The 19900-nt window shown below is 43.5% G+C and overlaps 1 protein-coding gene across 1 annotated transcript in view; it reads right to left on the bottom strand.

Moving 5' to 3' along the window:
* The window catches only part of arhgap42a (Rho GTPase activating protein 42a), a 356591-nt gene that overhangs the window by 195152 nt on the left and 141539 nt on the right, over positions 1-19900 (bottom strand). Inside the window, exon 3 of the mRNA XM_048533512.2 lies at positions 2721-2782. Coding sequence (XP_048389469.1) covers positions 2721-2782 — 62 coding nt within the window. The remainder of the gene's footprint in view (positions 1-2720; positions 2783-19900) is intronic.

The raw sequence follows: 19900 nt of genomic DNA, 5'->3' as shown, positions 1-19900 counted from the left end.
CCTACAGTGTGGAAATAGGCTCTTCGGCCCAACAAGTCCACGCTTACTCTCAGAGCATCCCACCCAGACATATTCCCCTATAACTCACATAATCCATGCATCCCTGAACAGTATAGGTAATTTAGCAAGGCCAATCCACCTAACCTGCACATCTTTGGACTGTGGGAGGAAACTGGAGCACCTGGAAGAAACCCACACAGACACGGGGAGAATGTGCAAACTCCACGCAGACAGTTGTACGAGGGTGGTATTGAACTTGGGTCCCTGGTGCTGTAAGGCAGCAGTGTTAAGCACTGAGCCACTGTGCTGTGAGGGACTAGCCATAAAGATTGATGAGGGCAGAAAGGTAGGCTTTGTTTACATGAACTTTAGTAAAGCCTATGTCAATGTTCTACATAGTAGGCTCATTAGTAAAGTTAGATCACATACAGTTCAGGGTGAGCTTGTCAACTGGATACAAATTTGGCTTGATGGTAGGAGACAGAGGATGGTGGTGGGGGATTGTTCTTCTGACTAGAGGTCTGTGACCAGCAGTGTTCTGCAGGGCTCAGTACTGGGCCAACTTTTGTTTGTCACTTATATAAACAATTTTGATGAGAAATAGGAGGCATGATTAATAAGCTTGCAGATGACGCCAAAATTGGTGGTATGATGGACAGAGAAGAAGGTTATCGAAGATTACAGTCATCTTGATCAATTTGGTCAATGGGCTGAGGAGTGGCAGGTGGAGTTTAATGTGGGTACTTGTGCAGTGTTGCATTTTAGCAATACAAACCATAGTTTTAGACTTACACAGTGTGGGGAGTGTCAAGCAGAGAGACCTAGGGGTGCAGGGTCATTGTTCCTTGAAAGTGGCATCACAGGTAGACAGGGTGCTGAAGGCAACATCAGCACACATGTCTTCATTGCTCAGACCAAAGTGTATAGGAGATGGGGCATCATGTTGTGGTTGTATAGGACAGTGGTGAGGCCTCTTCAGGAGGACTGTGCGTAGTTCTTGTCACCCTAACATAGGAGGGATATTATTAAACTGAACAGGGTTCAATAAAGACTTATTAGAATGCTATAAAAATGGGCTGGATGGGCTGAGACTGGAGCATAAGAGGTTGAGTGAAGAATTTATAGCCATGTGACTGTTAAGAAGAATGAATTATTCTACCTCTCTCTCCTTATCTTGAAGGAGCCAATAGAGAACTCCATTCTCCTCCCTGATTGTCTTCCAAAACCTAAACGGTTTACATATCTTGTTGGATTGTAACATGAGCCAGTGTTGGGGTTGATGTATGGTGGAATGTGCATGTCAATCAGCTGAAGTTATCTGAAGACCTCTTTTGACATACGCAGCACAGATAAAATCACACTTGGTTCTGTCTGTCTGGACCTCATTAGGATCTCACTCATGAGCGTATCAGTGACACTGAGCTGGACTACTGACTTGGGGCATCAGTATGGTGTCAATCACAGGTGCTCCAGCTGGGTAGGATTGGAATCTCTCCCATAGCCTGTCTTCCAACTAAGGGCACTTGCATGCCTTTTGCCTGACCTGGACCAGATCCAGAACGGAAATGGAATGAGTCCAGTGTCCCAGTGGGTCTCTGCCACTTCAAGCCTAGTGGTTGTTTGAAAGTCACCGAATGGGTTGCTGTTTTCTATAAATATTTCAAAAAGTGTACTGAGTAGAATTTCCCTGAACTTCTGGGAAACAGCTATCTCAAAGTTAACAGTTTGTTTCATAGTAAATATGGATAGAACCTTGTAAAGATTTGTAGCTCAGGTTGTGGATGAGGTTATGGGCTCACTTGCTGAGCTGGTTGGCTTTTGCACAGATGTTTTGCCATGATGCTAGGTAACATCATCAGTGCGGTCTCTATTGAAGCTTCATCTAAGGCCACCCTGATGAGGTTATCTAGCATGGTGATCAGCCAGTTCAGCGAGTAAATCAACAACAGACAAAACCTATACCATCAGGTGCAGGCATGTATGTATCTAGCAATTAACACTGGCCCAGGAACAGACTCTTGTGGAATATACATGTTCCCTGTAGTGACAATCTTGAAGTCAGTCGGGTGGATGTCATAGAATATTTGTCCTCTGATTGGGGTTGTTAACCTCGTCCAATCAGGGAGCCTTGGCTGAAAGACATAAACAGGAGTGTCAGACATCCTGTTCACTCTGAGAGCTGGCTTTGAGGGAGGTGGATCAGTGTCAAGGATTCTTCATGAGTAATTAAAGGGTGACTTGGTGATGGGATACAGGCCTCTGTGGAGTTACTCTCAATATTCCTGAACTGAGAAACTCTCTTTTACACTTTGTGTACTCTCTGCCTCAAAGATCTTTCTATCTATTTGGCCAACATTTTAATAACTATGAATTTTAACAGAATAATAATGACAGGGAATATTAAACTGTCGAAATGCATAAATAGCCATTCACTCCATCGATTTTGTGCCCGTGCTTTTCTCAATATGATCTACCCAACCCAATGCCACTTTTTGATATGCTATTGATTTACCTTCTTTTTCAAAGAATCAAGAATTTCAAGGCATTGTGAGTGTCCTTTTGACAAATGGACTGCTCAAAATGGATGCACATGCACATGGTTCAAAAAGGCAGCTAATTGTTAATTTTTTAAGGGCAAGAAGGGATGGACAATAAAAGTTGCTCTATCCAGCGATGCACCCATCCCATGAATTAATATGAAAAGAAAAGATTTTTCTTACCAATCGTCTTCGCTCTTCTTCAACAGTATGAAGAAGTTGTGCAAATTCTTTGAAGGACTGAGCTGGAAAGAAAGGTGTTACATAATAAGTAAAGAAAGTCGCATCTCTCATAACTTTCAGTCCACAATTCATGACTGCAATGAATTATTTTAAAGATGTGCTTAAAATTAGTGCTGTGGTATTTGTAAATGGCTTAATATTACATAGGCAACAAAAACAGAGATTGCTGGAAAAGCACAACTGTTCTGGCAGCATTTGAAGAGAAAATAAAGTTAACATTTCGATTCCAGTGACCCTCATACTGTTGGCTGCAAGGAAAATGTGGGTTTTTACGCAGAAGATAGGGTTGGGGGAGGGAGCAAGGGGTAAATAATGGGTAGGGATAGAGACCAAAGAGAGAGAAAAACAGTTGGACAGACAACTATCCAAATATGATGTCATTGTGGAAATGAAGTTTTAGCAAATACCTGGTCAAACACCAGAAGCGACAGTGAAATTAATTTTGATGGACAAGAAGAAAGATTGGAACGGAAATCCCAACAAAGGGTCACCAGACCTGAAACATTAACTTTGATTTCTCTTCACAGATGGTGCCAGCCCTGTTGAGCTTTACCTGCAACTTCAGCTTTTATGTTGTATAACGTCTCTGGGTTTCTTCATTCTCCATTATAGCTTCTCCTGTCTTTGCCTTTTAGGCAACCCACGTTTATTTCAAGAACAAAAACAAAGTTGCTGGAAAAGCTCAGCAGGTCTGGCAGGATCTGTGAAGGAAAAAACAGAGTTAACATTTTGGGTCTGGTGACCTTTCCTCAAAACTGAACATTCTTCACTCCAATGAAAAAAGCCCTAGCTACTTCAACCTTTCCTCATAAGATAATATGTTCATTTCTGGTCACCTCATTACAGGAAAGATGTGGAATCTTTCAAGAGGGTGCAGAGGAGATTTACCAAGATGCTACCTGGACTGGAGGGCAGGTCTTATGACGAAAGGTTGAGGTAGCTAGGGCCACTTTCATTAGAGTGAAGAAGGATGAGAGGTGCCATGATTGAGGTGTATAAGATGATGAGAAGCATAGATAGAGAGTGGATAATCAGAGGCCTTCTTTCCCCAGGGTGGAAATGACTATTATGAGGGAGCATAATTTTAAGGCAATTGGAGGAAGATATAGGGGATATGTCAGAGGTAGGTTCAGAGAGTGGTAGACTTGTGGAATGTGCTGCCAGCAGTGGTAGTGGAGTCAGATACTTTAGGGACTTTTAAACAACTGTCAGATAGGCACATGGAGGATAGTAAAATGTAGGGTGTGTAGGGCAGATTGATCTTAGTTGGATAACAGATTGGCACAACATTGTGGGCCAAAAGGCCTCTACTGCGCTGCACTGCTCTATCTTCTATGTTCCATGTTTATTTCTGGTAATTTCATTTTATTTGTCTATGAAATATTTTAAAATATGTTTTCATATTTCTAACTACTTTATTCTTATTCTATTTTTTCCCTCAATAGATTTCTTGGTCAACATTTTCTAATTTTAAAAACCAGCCAATCTTCAAGCTTGTTACTCTTGTCAACGGCATTGCAAATCTCTTCTTTTAATCTAATTTTGAATCAGATTTTTTGAGGACTGTTAGACTCACTCCCCTTTTCTGTTCTTAAAAGAGAGAGCTGTGCATTTCTGAAAGAAGATTTTGATTAAGCTCCTTCAAAAATATAAAGCTGTACTTCCATTTTGACTGTTCTCTCCTCTTTCAGGGCCGTCAGGGGAAGGCAAACCGTATTCCCTTTTCACAGCAGTCTGTAGTTTAAAGGTCCAGAATCACAGGCAGGCACTGTGAAAGCTGCTGTCAAACAGTTACTATATAATGGACATGAGGGTGCTAGTGTCTGATGCAACCACATCACTTTCTAACTTCATCTGAAATTCTACTATTATGACAAAAATCATTTACTGCCAGTTCACTTATTAACCTTGCTTCATTAGACAAGGCTATATCTAAAATTCTCAACTGATCTGTATCTATTTCTTGTTACAGGCTACCAGGCACTACTCATTATAAGTCAACTGATCTGACAGAAATTTCAAATAAAGTTTCTCCCAACTTGCTTACTGATAAAAACGTCAGTTCAATCTCCTGGTTTCTGTGTCTGCTGTAAATTTTAATACGAGTACTTCTAATATATCTCCTTTACTTTCAAATGATGTCCATCAACTGTGTCTGCCCTTTGTCCCACCCTTCTCCTTCAGTCCTTTCCCTTTCAGATCCAAAAGGATTACCGATGTTCTTACCTTCTACTTCACCAGCCTCAATATTCGATGGATTACCCTCTATTTCCTCAGCTGTAGTGTGATGCTGCCAAACATTTTCCTTAATCCATCCCTCCACTTTCAGCAGTCTGAAGGGACTGTTCCTTCCATGATATATAGTCGCCTTCTCAATCATTGCCTCCCACTCCCACAGCATCATATCATGCAAGTGCAAGATCTGTAATACCTGCCCTTACACCTCCTCTCCATTCATTGGTCAAAGCACAAAGCATTTCTGCATCACTTTTAGCTTTCAATTTATGATATCCCTTACTTCTTTAAGTTCTGAAAGAAGTTACTTGTTCTGAAACATTAATTGCTTTTCTATCCACAGATGCTACCTGACCTACAATATATTACATGTTCGCAATATTCTGTATTTATACTAGTCCTAAAATAATCTCTGAGATAATGGGAACTGCAGATGCTGGATAATTCCAAGATAATAAAATGTGAGGCTGGATGAACACAGCAGACCAAGCAGCATCTCAGGAGCACAAAAGCTGACCCAAGATAATAAAATGTGAGGCTGGATGAACACAGCAGGCCAGGTAGCATCTCAGGTCAGCTTTTGTGCTCCTGAGATGCTGCTTGGCCTGCTGTGTTCATCCAGCCTCACATTTTATTATCCTAAAATAATCTCTGTTGGGTCCTTGAGATACAGTTCGTTCTGTTATAACGCGTGTTCCGTCAACACAAATTGGCTCTAACACAGTTAACGAATAGGGGAAAACTATTTCTAAAACACGATCTTGCATTGGCTATAACGTGATTCCACTGGTGCACAGAGGAATAGTATCAACATCACATGATCAGTTCATGGGCTTCGTCATGAAATGCTTTCAGTGAGAGGTACAGAGCAACCTCCTCCCCCAATCAAGTTATCTTGACACTATCTCAAGGTAAAGTGTTAAATTTGCATTCATTTTATTGTCAGATATGAATTAAATATTCATTCAAATTGTGATATCCTTTGTGTTAGGCTTTTAATTGGTTAAGTGATTTTTTTGGTGGTCTACCCATCACTTTTCCCACAGGCCCAGTTATTTCTATAGCGTGATTTTCTATAACACAATGTAGCTCAGGAACACAAGTATTGCATTACAGCAGAGCCAACTGTATTGTGAAATAAAATTAATTCAAGTATATTCCGTGAATGAATTGTCTTAGCTTCATTTGCTCAATCTATACAAAGATTAAAGGGCTCTATGATTATTGTGACAAGCACCTGTAATTTCATGATGTATACTCGTTTAGCACAACGATTGCTGATGAACTGATTCTAACATTTAAATTTCTCGGCAAAGGTAGCTCGTTGCCTCTGTTTCATTCTTAGAAGAGGTACTCAAAAATTCCCATTTTGCCTTTTAGAACATAGAAAAGTACAGCACAGTACAGGCCCTTCGGCCCACGATGTTGTGCCGTGGAATAATCCTAATCCGAAACTAAAATAACCTAACCTACATTCCCCTCAATTCACTGCTGCCCATGTGCATGTCCAGCAGTCGCTTAAATGTCACTAATGACTCCGCTTCCAAGACTTCCACTGGTAAGCTATTCCATGCGCTCACAACTCTCTGGGTGAAGAACCTCCCTCAGACGTCTCCTCTATACCTTCCTCCTTACACCTTAAAACTATGACCCCTTGTGGCAGTCAGTCCTGCCCTGCGGAAAAGTCTCTGGCTGTCGACTCTATCTATGCCTCTCATTACCTTGTACACCTCGATCAGGTCACCTTTCTTCCTCCTTCTCTCCAGAGAGAAAAGTCAAAGCTCAGTCAACCTCTCCTCTTAAGACAAGCCCTCCAGTCTAGGCAGCATCCTGGTAAACCTCCTTTGCACCCTCTCCAAAGCCTCCACATTGTTCCTATAATAGGGAGACCAGAACTGGACACAATATTTCAAGTGTGGTCTCACCAGGGTTTTGTAGAGCTGCAGCATAATCTCACAGCTCTTAAACTCGATCCACCTGTTAATGAAAGTCAAAACACCATATGCTTTTTTAACAACCTTATCCACCTGGGTGGCAACTTTGAGGGAGCTATGCACTTGAACACCAAGATCCCGCTGTTCCTCCACACTGCCGAGAATCCTGCCTTTAATCCTATATTCAGCATTTAAGTTCGACCTTCCAAAATGCATCACTTTGCATTTATCCAGGTTGAACTCCATCTGCCATTTCTCAGCCCAGCTCTTCATACTGTCAATGTCTCGCTGCAGCCTGCAATAGCCCTCGATACTATCAACGGTACGTCCAACCTTTGTGTCATCAGCAAACATACTAACCCACCCCTCAACCTCCTCATCCAAGTCATTTATAAAAACTACAAAGAGCAGAGGCCCAAGAACAGAGCCCTGCAGGACCACTCAGCACTGACCACCAGGCAGAATACTTACCATCTACAACCACTCTCTGCCTCCTGTCAGCCAAATCACCCCTGTATCCCATACCTCCTGACTTTATGAATGAGCCTGCCGTGGGGAACCTTATCAAATGCCTTGCTGAAGTCCATGTACACCACATCCACTGCTCGACGCTCGTCAACCTGTCTCGTGACCTCCTCAAAGAACTTCTTCTGAAAGTCAAACCAAATATCCTGGATGTTTCAGTCACCTGTTTTTTTGTAGAAATTTGGGCTTCACTGACAAAGTCAGCATTTATTGCCCAACCTCAATGGCACTTGAGCATATGACGATGCTCTACTTTCTCTAACTGCTGCAGGATGGCAGTTTAGTGAACCAGATGGGTTTTTTCCTACAATCAACACTGGATTCACGGTCATCATTAGATTCTTATTTTCAGATAGTCACTGAATTCAAATTCTACCATCTGCCATGGCGGGATTTGGATCATGGACCCTTGAACATTATCTGGGTCTCTGGTTTAACAGTCCAGTGATAAAACCATTAGATTATCATCTCCCCCAAAAGTTTGCAAGGTGCTTTGAAGGACAATCCGCTGCAGTGCATCCTGCACATGGTGCACTCTCCAACCACAATGTGCTGAAACTGAAGACAGTGACGTTTCAGGTGACAATCTATGTGGTTCAGACTGCAAGAGATCAAGCTATGCGTTGTACCTGGAAAACTTATAATTACATCTCAGTAACGACTACTAGATCAAACTTATTTGCACAATTTTTTTTAACCATAACTTCTTAGAAAATTTAGATATTACAGATTTAATTTTAAAAATTCTACATTACTACAGCCTTGGTCATAATTAACCTATCACCACAATCAAACTGTATAATTCTGCTTAACACAACATAGTTAATTTTACCCAAATCATTACACTGTTCTTCAGACTTCACTTTTCAGATTTATAAATTCAGCCTTCCTTGAAACCTGCCCCCCCACCCCGGCTTATTTGCATTAAGTCCTATGCATCACAGTGCTTATTCAACTTACCAAGATACTGGTCATAATTCAGTTTCAGTACAGTCTGTTCTCAATGGAACCTGCCCACTCACAACTCAATACTAGTGCAAGTACCCCATATAACTCTTGCAGCCATAAGTATATATTTTTGAACATGCTTGCACCTACATCAAATTTTGGATGGCTCAGATAATTGAGCAACTTGGGCTGTAATCAAGGTAGTGAGAAGCTACTCAGACATAGAGAAAAACCAGATCTACAGGAGGCTTTATCTTTATCATTTCTTTGCAGTAGCCAATTAAAAAACTTAAGAAAACCAGCTTATTATTTCTTCAGCGGATGATGCAAGTTGTGACTTTGAAATGGATAAATCAAAGACCTTTTGTAAGTGAACCAACTGCATTGTGTCTCCTCAAAACACTGAACATTCAGCAAAGGAAGATCAAGGAGAAATCTTTGGATCAGTGAGATCTTATGAACTAAGAGTATGCAACTGTTTTCCTTATTTTCCTTGTGCCCAGCTTTTTTCTCCGTTTATATTTGCCATTCTGTAAAGGAGAGGAAAATTGAGCATTTTAATTTGTACAATTATTTAATTTCAGTTAATTGTTGCCTTTAGCTAGAATCTCATGGCCTGTGGTAAAAAAAATTCTTCATTCAGTACTTGGTCCAAGCTTTCTATCAACTTAGATCTGAAATCTGATTGTTTGGAGATTGTGTGTATATCTTTTAAAAAGTTTAACTTTTGTGATGACTCCAGGAATAACGGGGCTTACTTTTTCAGTGTTTCACCTCAGTGAGTCATAACAAGTCTCCCAAATGGTGCAGATGCTTCAAATCTCTTGCACTGCTATTTAATCAACTCTCACTTTCTTTTCAGATGTCCAGTATCTGCAGTTCTTTGTTTTTAGTTAGTTGTTTATGGAACCTTGGACAGCTAGGAGGGAAACAGCAAAGGGGCAAGTGTTACACATTCTGTGATTACATAGGAAGGTGCCAAAGAGGAGTGAAGTGGCATTGTAAGTGAGGAAGGGGAGGTCCAACGTGGGGATGGTTCCTGCACAATGCTAACAGAGTGTGGGAAAGGACATGAACATGTGTTTAGAGGTTGCATCCTGTTTGAGGTGCAGAAATGGGGAAACATAATCATTGGAATGTTGAGGCTTATGTGGAAAGTGAGGACAAGGGGAATTCAATCATTGCTCTGGGAAGGAGGGTAAGGGCAGAAATTTGGGAAATGTGCTTGCTATGGTTGAGGACACTGTCAGCTACGGTGGAGTGAATCATCAATTGAGGAAAAGGAAGGCATGTCAGAAACTCAGTTATGAAATGTGGTACAATCAGATCAGACGCAACACAGACGGAGAGATAGGGAGAATGGAATGGAGTCCTTACAGGAAGCAAGGTGTGAGCAAGTGTAGTCACTGAGAATAGTGGGTTTGAAAAATCTATGGGAGAGAGATAATGGGAACTGCAGATGCTGGAGAATTCCAAGATAATAAAATGTGAGGCTGGATGAACACAGCAGGCCAAGCAGCATCTCAGGAACACAAAAGCTGACGTTTCGGGCCTAGACCCTTCATCCTATCTGCAGAAATGGAAATTAAAAATAAAAGAAGGCAAGGTAAGAGTCAGAGGTAGACTGAGTGAAGGTGAGAGGCTATAAATTGGAAACAAAATTGATGAATGTTGCTTATTGCAGATGAGAGCAGGAAGCAGCACTGGTGCAGCCATTGACACAGCAGAGTTGTGGGGGAGGACCTCGAGTAGGACTGTAAGAGGGAATGCTCCATATTCCTCACTAAGCAATAGGCACACCTATGTGGTTACTCAGAGTCACACCTTTTACTTGAAGAAAGTGAATAAGTTAAAGCAGTGTAAGAGCAAACTTAGCTTGGAAAAAGAGGGCGGTAATGCAGGGAAACTGATCAGGCCCACTCTCAAGGAAGAAATGGAGAATTCTCAGATCATCCTGATGGGGAGGGAAATGCAGAGCGATTGAATGTCCTTGGTGAAAAGAGACAACTGGGACCAAGAAGCTGGAAATTGAGAAAATGGCATGATACTTGACTTAATAAAGTAAAGCTGTTTTGTCCACCTCCTTTTTTGTAAGGATGTCCCAATGCCAGTTTTTTTTTATCCTCTGGGATTTTCCAGAATCTAACATTCTTGGAAGATTACAAACAGTGCATCCACCACCTCTGTCACGACTTTCTTTAAAGTCCTAGGACTCAATCCATCCGATCCAGCAGACATATTTGCCTTTGGCCCCATTAGTTTCTGTCATACTTTTTCTGTAGCAGTAGTTTATGGTTATTTCTTCCTCTATCAACACTCCCCCACAAGAACCCACCCCTGCTCAAGACCCTTGATTATTTAATATTTTCAAAGTGCGAATAAGGTCTACTACTGTGAAGACTAATGCGAACAATTATTTAATCCTCCTTCATTTCCTGGGTCTTCATTATCATTTCCCTGGCCTTGTACTTGAAGAGGCCTATGGTCGCTTTGGCATCTCTCTTCTTCTTCACACATTTGAAGAAACTCTGCTCATTTTTATATTATTTAATAGTTTGCCTTCATAGTTTACTTTCTTTTTTTGCCATCATCTTTTGTTGGCTTTTAACACTTACCCTATCCTCTGGTTGGCTGCTAAACCTTTCCACATTGCATTATTTCTTTTAATTTGATACTATCCTCAACCAAATTTGTGAACCATAGTCAGTTTCTCCCCATCCTACAGTCCTTAACTCCTCACAAGGATATTTCTTTGCTCTGAGTTATGAACTACTTTCTAAAATGTCTGCCATTGCTTGTCAACTGTCTTTTCTGCTTATGTCCCTTCCGAGACCAGGCAAACCTGTCCTCACACCTTTACAATGACCCTGCAAAGTTGAACATAGTTGTTTCTAACCCAAGTTTCTCACTCTCAAACTGAATGTTAAAACCTACAATGTCATGGTCACGGTTTCCTGGAGGATCTTTTACTCTGAGATCAATCATTAAACCTGCCTCATTATGTCTTACCAGGTTCAAAATATCTGAGCCCTAATTGGATTCACAACATCTTTGCCAATTTGTTATTTCCAGTCTACAGAAGATTTAACATTACCCATGAATAATGTACTACATAGAACACAGAACATAGAACATTACAGAACAGTACAGGCCCTTCGGCCCTCGATGTTGTGCCGACCTGTCATACCGATCTCAAGCCCATCTAACCTACACTATTCCATGTACGTCCATATGCTTGTCCAATGACAACTTAAATGTACCTAAAGTTCGCGAATCTACTACCGATGCAGGCAAAGTGTTCCATTCCCTTACTACTCTCCGAGTAAAGGAACTACCTCTGACATCTGTCCCATATCTTTCACCCCTCAATTTAAAGCTATGCCCCCTCGTGCTCGCCGTCACCATCCTAGGAAAAAGGCTCTCCCTATCCACCCTATCCAACCCTCTGATTATTTTATATGTTTCAATTAAGTCACCTCTCAACGTTCTTCTCTCTAATGAAAACAGCCTCAAGTCCCTCAGCCTTTCCTCATAAGACCTTCCCTCCATACCAGGCAACATCCTAGTAAATCTCCTCTGCACCTTTTCCAAAGCTTCCACATCCTTCTTATAATGCGGTGACCAGAACTGTACACAATACTCCAAGTGCGGCTGCTCCAGAGTTTTGTACAGATTCACCATAACCTCTTGGTTCCGGAACTTGATCCCCCTATTAATAAAAGCTAAAACACTGTATGCCTTCTTAATAGCTCGGTCAACCTGGGTGGCAACTTTCAAGGATCTGTGTACATGGACACCGAGATCTCTCTGCTCATCTACACTGCTAACAATCTTACCATTAGCCCAGTACTTTGCCTTCTGGTTACTCCTACCAAAGTGCATCACCTCACACTTGTCTGCATTAAACTCCATTTGACACCTCTCAGCCCAGCTCTGCAGCTTATCTATGCCTCTCTGCAACCTACAGCATCCTTCGTCACTATCCACAACTCCACCGACCTTAGTGTCATCTGCAAATTTACTAACCCATCCTTCTACGTCCTCATCCAGGTCATTTATAAAAATGACAAACAGCAGTGGACCCAACACCGACCCTTGCGGTACACCACTAGTAACTGGTCTCCAGGATGAACATTTCCCATCAACTACCCCCCTCTGTCTTCTTTCAGCAAGCAATTTCCGATCCAAACCGCTATATCTCCCACAATTCCATTCCTCCGCATTTTGTACAATAGCCTATTGTGTATCCCTTATAACCTTATCCAACACTTTACCAACAACTGAGGTAAGGCTCACTGGTCTATAATTGCCAGGGTTATCTCTACTCCCCTTCTTGAACAGGGGAACCACAGTTGCTGTCCTCCAGTCGTCTGGCACTATTCCTGTAGACAATGACGAGTTAAAGATCAATGCCAAAGGCTCGGCAATCTCCTCTCCGGCTTCCCAGAGGATCCGAGGATAAATCCCATCCGGCCCAGGGGACTTATCTATCTTCACCCTCTGTAGGATTTCTAATACGTCTTCCTTGTGAACCTCAATCCCACCTAGTCTAGTAGCCTGTATCTCAGTATTCTCGTCGACAACATTGTCGTTTTCTAGAGTGAATACTGTTGAAAAATATTCATTTAGTGCTTCCCCTATCTCATCTGACTCCACACACAACTTACCACTACTATCCTTGATTGGGCCTAATCTTACTTTCGTCATTCTTTTATTCCTTAAATACCTATAGAAAGCCTGAGGGTTTACTCTGATCCTATCCACCAATAACTTCTCATGTCTCCTCCTAGCTCTTCTGAGCTGTCTCCTTAGGTCTTTCCTGGCTATCTCGTAGCCCTCAAGTGCCCTAACTGAGCCTTCACGTCTCATCTTAACATAAGCGTTCTTCTTCCTCTTGACCAGAGATTCTACCTCCTTCATAAACCACTGCTCTACAGCTTCCTCCCTGCCTGACAGGTACGTACTTATCTAGGACACACAGGAGCTTTTCCTTGAATAAGCTCCACATTTCTACTGTGCCCATCCCCTGCAGTTTCCTTCCCCATCCTATGCTCCCTAAATCTTGCCTAATCTCATCGTAATTGCCTTTCCCCCAGCTATAACTCTTGCCCAGTGGTATACACCTATCCCTTTCCATCACTAAAGTACACATAACAGAATTGTGATCGCTATCACCTTTTTACATGTCCTCAATAATCTCTAGATTTATTGTCTAATGTGCAACCTGCTCCCACCAGTGTCTTCTTTCCCTTGGTATGCCCTAGCTCCACTAATCTGGATTCTACATCATCTAACACAAGATTATTTCCTATTATCATCGTAACAAGTTACAACTCCATCCTACCCTTCTTGATTGTACTTTCCAAAAGTCACATGTCCCTGGATAGATAGTTCTCAGTTTCAATCCCCTCGTAACGTAATGACTATAAGATCACGTAGATTAATCTCTATTTCTGCTATAAATTCAATTATTTTGTTCTGATCACAATGTACATTTATGTAAAGGGCCATTCATTTTCCAAGGAATGTAAGTAAAATGAATGTCCAATGGAAAGGAGATACACGTCATTTTCTCACGCCAGACTTTCCCACCACAAGCAAGACAGTATTGCCAGAAGAATCTCATTAAAAAACTTTAAAAATAAAACCAAAAAATGACATCTTCCATTTGCTAGTCAAAACGGCAATGAGAAACTAATTTGCAGAATGTCATATCAATGCCATCCAGAAGGATGAATTAAAAGAAATCAACCTTGAACAGATTTAATTTGCAGGAAAAATAACACAATTGGGTTTGTTTATTAGCCGATAGCACAAGATTTGTAATGCTCAAGGGAATTCTCACAGTAACAAAGGAAAAAGTGAACTGCGAAAAACAACAAAATATTTTCTCATGATGGAAAGCTCCGTCATAGTATTTCATGTATCCCACTACAAGCATGTATAACACACATGGTCAACAACATCTCACTTCCATTCTTCCACAATCTCTCAAACAGTTCAAGTTGACAGTTTAAACTCAAACATTACAGATTTCTTGTACAAGATTTCCAGGGTTGGAATAAAGAAATTTAGTGCTGGGATTATACTGCTTGTATTGTAACACAGAACAGATGTCTGCTCTCAAGAGACGTAATCTACTTTAGTTGACCTTAGACATTTTTGTAATCCTGGTTTACAAAGAAAAAGTAGTTCAGAAAAAAACAGACCACCAAACTCTGAGATGCAATAATTTTTGGCAGAAGAAGGAATGTATAGATCAGAGACATTTCTAAACTTAATTTAGAAACCAACATTTCAGAATGTATAATGTCATATATACACCAAACAGCTCTAGTACAGACATGAGGCTGCAAATATTGCACAAACATGATCTGTATAATCCACATAATATCAAAATCCTCAGTTGAGAAAGAGTGAACTTTAGATTCTACCATGGGTGTAGAACAGCAGTTTACTTACAGATAACTAAAATCGAAAGTTCTCATCACAATGAACTAAACAGAAATATCCCAGAACCTTGCCCAAGAAAGTCTCCTAAATCAATACGTAGAGGGCCCTACTCGGGAGGATGCAACACTGGAGTTCCTCCTAGGAAACAAGGTTGGTCAAGTTACCAAAGCGATAGTTGTAGAGCACTTTGAGTTCAGGGACCATAACTCTCTTAGTTTTAAGATAGTTATGGAAAAATATAGGACAAGTCCACAGATTAAGGTGCTAAGCTGGAACAGGGCCAATTTTGGGGCCATTAGTCAGAATCTAGCGGCCGTCAATTGAGTGAGTCTGTTTAAAGGAAATGAAACGACTGGCAAATGTCCCGTTAGGGTGAAGGGACACGCTGGCAGGTTTAGGGATCCGTGGCTGATGAGGGATATTGAGGCTCTGGTCAGAAAAAAGAAGATGGCATACATTGTGTTCAAGCTATTGGACTCAATTGAATTGTGAGATGATAATAAAATGTTTCGGAGCACACTTAAGAGGGAAATCAGAAGAGTAAAAACAGGGTATGAAATGGATCTGGCAGATAAGATTAAAGATAATCCCAAGAGGTTCTGTGGCTATATTAGGAGTAAAAGGGTGGCTGGGCAGAGAACAGGTCCCTTTAAAGATCAGCATGGCCGTATATGTGTGGAGCCACAGGAGATGGGCGAGATTTTTAATGACTATTTCTCCTCAGTATTTACTGAAGAGAGGATCATGAATGCTAAGGAAATAAGGAAACAGGTTGGAATGTATTGGACCATATACATATTACCAAAGAGGAGGTGTTTACAGCCTTAGGTCACATTAAGGTGGATAAATCCCCTGGGCCTGATCAAGTCCATCATCAGACATTGTCGATGGCTAAGGAAAAAATTGCAGGGGCCCTTGCAGAGATTTTTGCTTCACCTTTAGCCACTGGTGAAGTTCTGGAAGACTGGAGGGTGGCTAATCTTGTTCTATTGTTTAAGAAAGGTATCAAAGACAAGCCAGGGAACTACAGGCCAGTGAGCCTGATATCAGTGGTAGGCAAGTTATTGGAGAGGATGTTGAGGGACAGGATCAATCAGCATTTGGATAGTCAAGGTCTGATTAGGGATAGTCAGCATGGATTTGTGCGCAGGAAGTCATATCTGACAAATCTTGTGGAGTTTCTTCAAGAGGTAACCGAGAGGATAGATGAGGGTAGGGCAGTAGGTGTTATCCATATGGACTTCAGTAAGGCCTTTGACAAGGTCCTGCACAGCAGGCTGATCATGAAAGGTGAGGTGCATGGGATCCAGGCAGAGCCAGCTAATCGGATTCATAATTGGCTGGATGGTAGGAAGCAGAGGGTGATGGTTGAAGGTAAGTTCTCTGACTGGAGGCCTGTGACTAGTGGTGTGCCACAGGGGTCGGTGCTGCGGCCTCTTGTTATTTACATAAATGATCTGGATGTGAATGTACAAGGCATGATTAGTAAGTTTGCGGATGATACAAAATTATGAGATGTTGTTGATAGCGAGGAAGATGATCAAAAATTACACAGGGATCCCGATCAGATGGAGAAGTGGGCTGAGGATTAGCAAATGAAATTCACTACAGATAGTGTGATGTGTTATACTTCAGAAAGTGAAATCAAGTCAGGACTTATACAATAAGTGGTAAGGTCCTGAGGAGTGTTATGGAACAGAGGGACCTAGGAGTATAAGTACATTGTTTGTTGAAAGTGGTTTTGACAGGAAGCACACATAAGGTCTAGGCGACTGAAAACAGACGAAGCTTTGGAAGAATATCGGGAAGGTAGGACCAATCTGAAACAAGAAATTAAGAGGACTAAAAGGGGTCAAAGTTGATAGATGAGGGAAGGGCTATGGATGTTATATACATGGGCTTCAGTAAAGCATTTGATAAGGTTCCCCATGGTAGCTGATGGAGAAAGTGAAGTCACATGGAGTCCAGGGTGTACTAGCTAGATGGATAGAGAACTGGCTGGGCAACAGGAGACAGGGAGTTGTGGTGGAAGGGAATTTCTCAAAATGGAGAACTGTGACCAGTGGTGTTCCACAGGGATCTGTGCTGGGACCACTGTTGTTTGTGATATAAATGATCCATAGAAAGGTATAGATGGTCTGATTAGCAAGTTTGCAATGACACTAATATTGGTGGAGTAGCAGATAGTGAAGGAAACTGTCGGAGAATGCAACAATGCAAAAAGAATTCCTCGAAATAACTGTATCAGAGATAATGGGAACTGCAGATGCTGGAGAATCCAAGATAATAAAATGTGAGGCTGGATGAACACAGCAGGCCCAGCAGCATCTCAGGAGCACAAAAGCTGACGTTTCGGGCCTAGACCCTTCATCAGACAGGGAGATGGGGTGAGGGTTCTGGAATAAATAGGGAGAGAGGGGGAGGCGGACCGAAGATGGAGAGAAAAGAAGATAGGTGGAGAGAGTATAGGTGGGGAGGTAGGGAGGGGATAGGTCAGTCCAGGGAAGACGGACAGGTCAAGGAGGTGGGATGAGGTTAGTAGGTAGATGGGGGTGCGGCTTGGGGTGGGAGGAAGGGATGGGTGAGAGGAAGAAGCGGTTAGGGAGGCAGAGACAGGTTGGATTGGTTTTGGGATGCAGTGGGTGGAGGGGAAGAGCTGGGCTGGTTGTGTGGTGCAGTGGGGGGAGGGGACGAACTGGGCTGGTTTAGGGATGCAGTTGGGGAAGGGGAGATTTTGAAACTGGTGAAGTCCACATTGATACCATTGGGCTGCAGAGTTCCCAGGCGGAATATGAGTTGCTGTTCCTGCAGCCTTCAGGTGGCATCATTGTGGCACTGCAGGAGGCCCATGATGGACATGTCATCTAAAGAATGGGAGGGGGAGTGGAAATGGTTTGCGACTGGGAGGTGCAGTTGTTTGTTGCGAACCGAGCGGAGGTGTTCTGCAAAGTGGTCTCCAAGCCTCCGCTTGGTTTCCCCAATGTAGAGGAAGCCACACCGGGTACAGTGGATGCAGTATACCACATTGGCAGAGGTGCAGATGAACCTCTGCTTAATGTGGAATGTCATCTTGGGGCCTGGGATAGGGGTGAGGGAGGGGTTGTGGGGGCAAGTTTAGCATTTCCTGTGGTTGCAGGGGAAGGTGCCGGGTGTGGTGGGGTTGGAGGGCAGTGTGGAGCGAACAAGGGAGTCACGGAGAGAGTGGTCTCTCCGGAAAGCAGACAGGGGTGGGGATGGAAAAATGTCTTGGGTGGTGGGGTCGGATTGTAGTTGGCAGAAGTGTCGGAGGATGGTGCGTTGTATCCGGAGGTTGGTGGGGTGGTGTGTGAGAACGAGGGGGATCCTCTTTGGGCGGTTGTGGCGGGGGCGGGGTGTGAGGGATGTGTTGCGGGAAATGCAGGAGACGCGGTTAAGGGCGTTCTCGATCACTGTGGGGGGAAAGTTGCGGTCCTTGAAGAACTTGGACATCTGGGATGTGCGGGAGTGTAATGTCTTATCGTGGGAGCAGATGCGGCGGAGGCGGAGGAATTGGGAATAGGGGATGGAATTTTTGCAGGAGGGTGGGTGGGAGGAGGTGTATTCTAGGTAGCTGTGGGAGTCGGTGGGCTTGAAATGGACATCAGTTACAAGCTGGTTGTCTGAGATGGAGACTAAAGGGTCCAGGAAGGTGAGGGATGTGCTGGAGATGGCCCAGGTGAACTGAAGGTTGGGGTGGAAGCTGTTGGTGAAGTGGATGAACTGTTCGAGCTCCTCTGGGGAGCAAGAGGTGGCGCCGATACAGTCATCAATGTATGAGAGGAAGAGGTGGGGTTTGGGGCCTGTGTAGGTGCAGAAGAGGGACTGTTCCACGTAACCTACAAAGAGGCAGGCATAGCTGGGGCCCATACGAGTGCCCATGGCCACCCCCTTAGTCTGTAGGAAGTGGGAGGAGTCAAAAGAGAAGTTGTTGAGGGTGAGGACGAGTTCGGCTAGGCGGATGAGGGTGTCGGTGGAGGAGGACTGGTCGGGCCTGCGGGACAGGAAGAAGCGGAGGGCCTTGAGGCCATCTGTATGCGGCATGAAGATGTATACGGACTGGATGTCAATGGTGAAGATGAGGTGTTGGGGGCCAGGGAATTGGAAGTCCTGGAGGAGGTGGAGGGCGTGGGTGGTGTCACAGACTTAGGTGGGGAGTTCCTGGACCAAAGGGGAGAAAATGGAGTCCAGATAGGTGGAGATGAGTTCGGTGGGGTAGGAGCAGGCTGAGACGATGGGTCGACCAGGGCAGGCAAGTTTGTGGATTTTGGGAAGGAGATAGAAACGGGCCGTGCGGGGTTGGGGAACAATGAGGTTGGAGGCTGTGGGTGGGAGGTCCCCTGAGGTGATGAGGTCATGAGGTCATGAATGGTGTTGGAGATGATGGTTTGGTGCTCGGGTGTGGGGTCATGATCGAGGGGGCGGTAGGAGGTGGTGTCGGAGAGTTGGCGTCTGGCCTCGGCGATGTAGAGGTCAGTGCGCCATACTACAATTGCGCCTCCCTTGTCTGCGGGTTTGATGGTGAGGTTGGGGTTGGAGCGGAGGGATCGGAGGGCTGCCCGTTCTGCGGGGGAGAGGTTGGAGTGGGTGAGAGGGGTGGAGAGGTTGAGGCGGTTAATGTCTCGATGGCAGTTGGAGATGAAGAAGTTGAGGGAGGGTAGGAGGCCTGGGGGTGGTGTCCAGGAGGAGGACTTGTGTTGGAAGCGGGTGAAGGGGTCAGTGGAGGGAGGGTTAGGCTCCCCGGTTGAAGAAGTAGGCGTGGAGGCGAAGACGGCGGAAAAACTGCTCCATGTCCAATCTTTTCTCTCCATGTTTGGTCCGCCTCCCCCTCTCTCCCTATTTATTCCAGAACCCTCACCCCATCCCCCTCTCTGATGAAGGGTCTAGGCCCGAATCGTCAGCTTTTGTGCTCCTGAGATGCTGCTGGGCCTGCTGTGTTCATCCAGCCTCACATTTTATTATCCTCGAAATAACTACTTGTTTGCATAAGCTAGGTTATGTTTTAAAGGT

This window comes from Stegostoma tigrinum, chromosome 6 (genome assembly GCF_030684315.1).
Source record: "Stegostoma tigrinum isolate sSteTig4 chromosome 6, sSteTig4.hap1, whole genome shotgun sequence".
NCBI lineage: Eukaryota > Metazoa > Chordata > Chondrichthyes > Orectolobiformes > Stegostomatidae > Stegostoma > Stegostoma tigrinum.
This window is presented reverse-complemented; position numbering and strand designations above follow the sequence as displayed.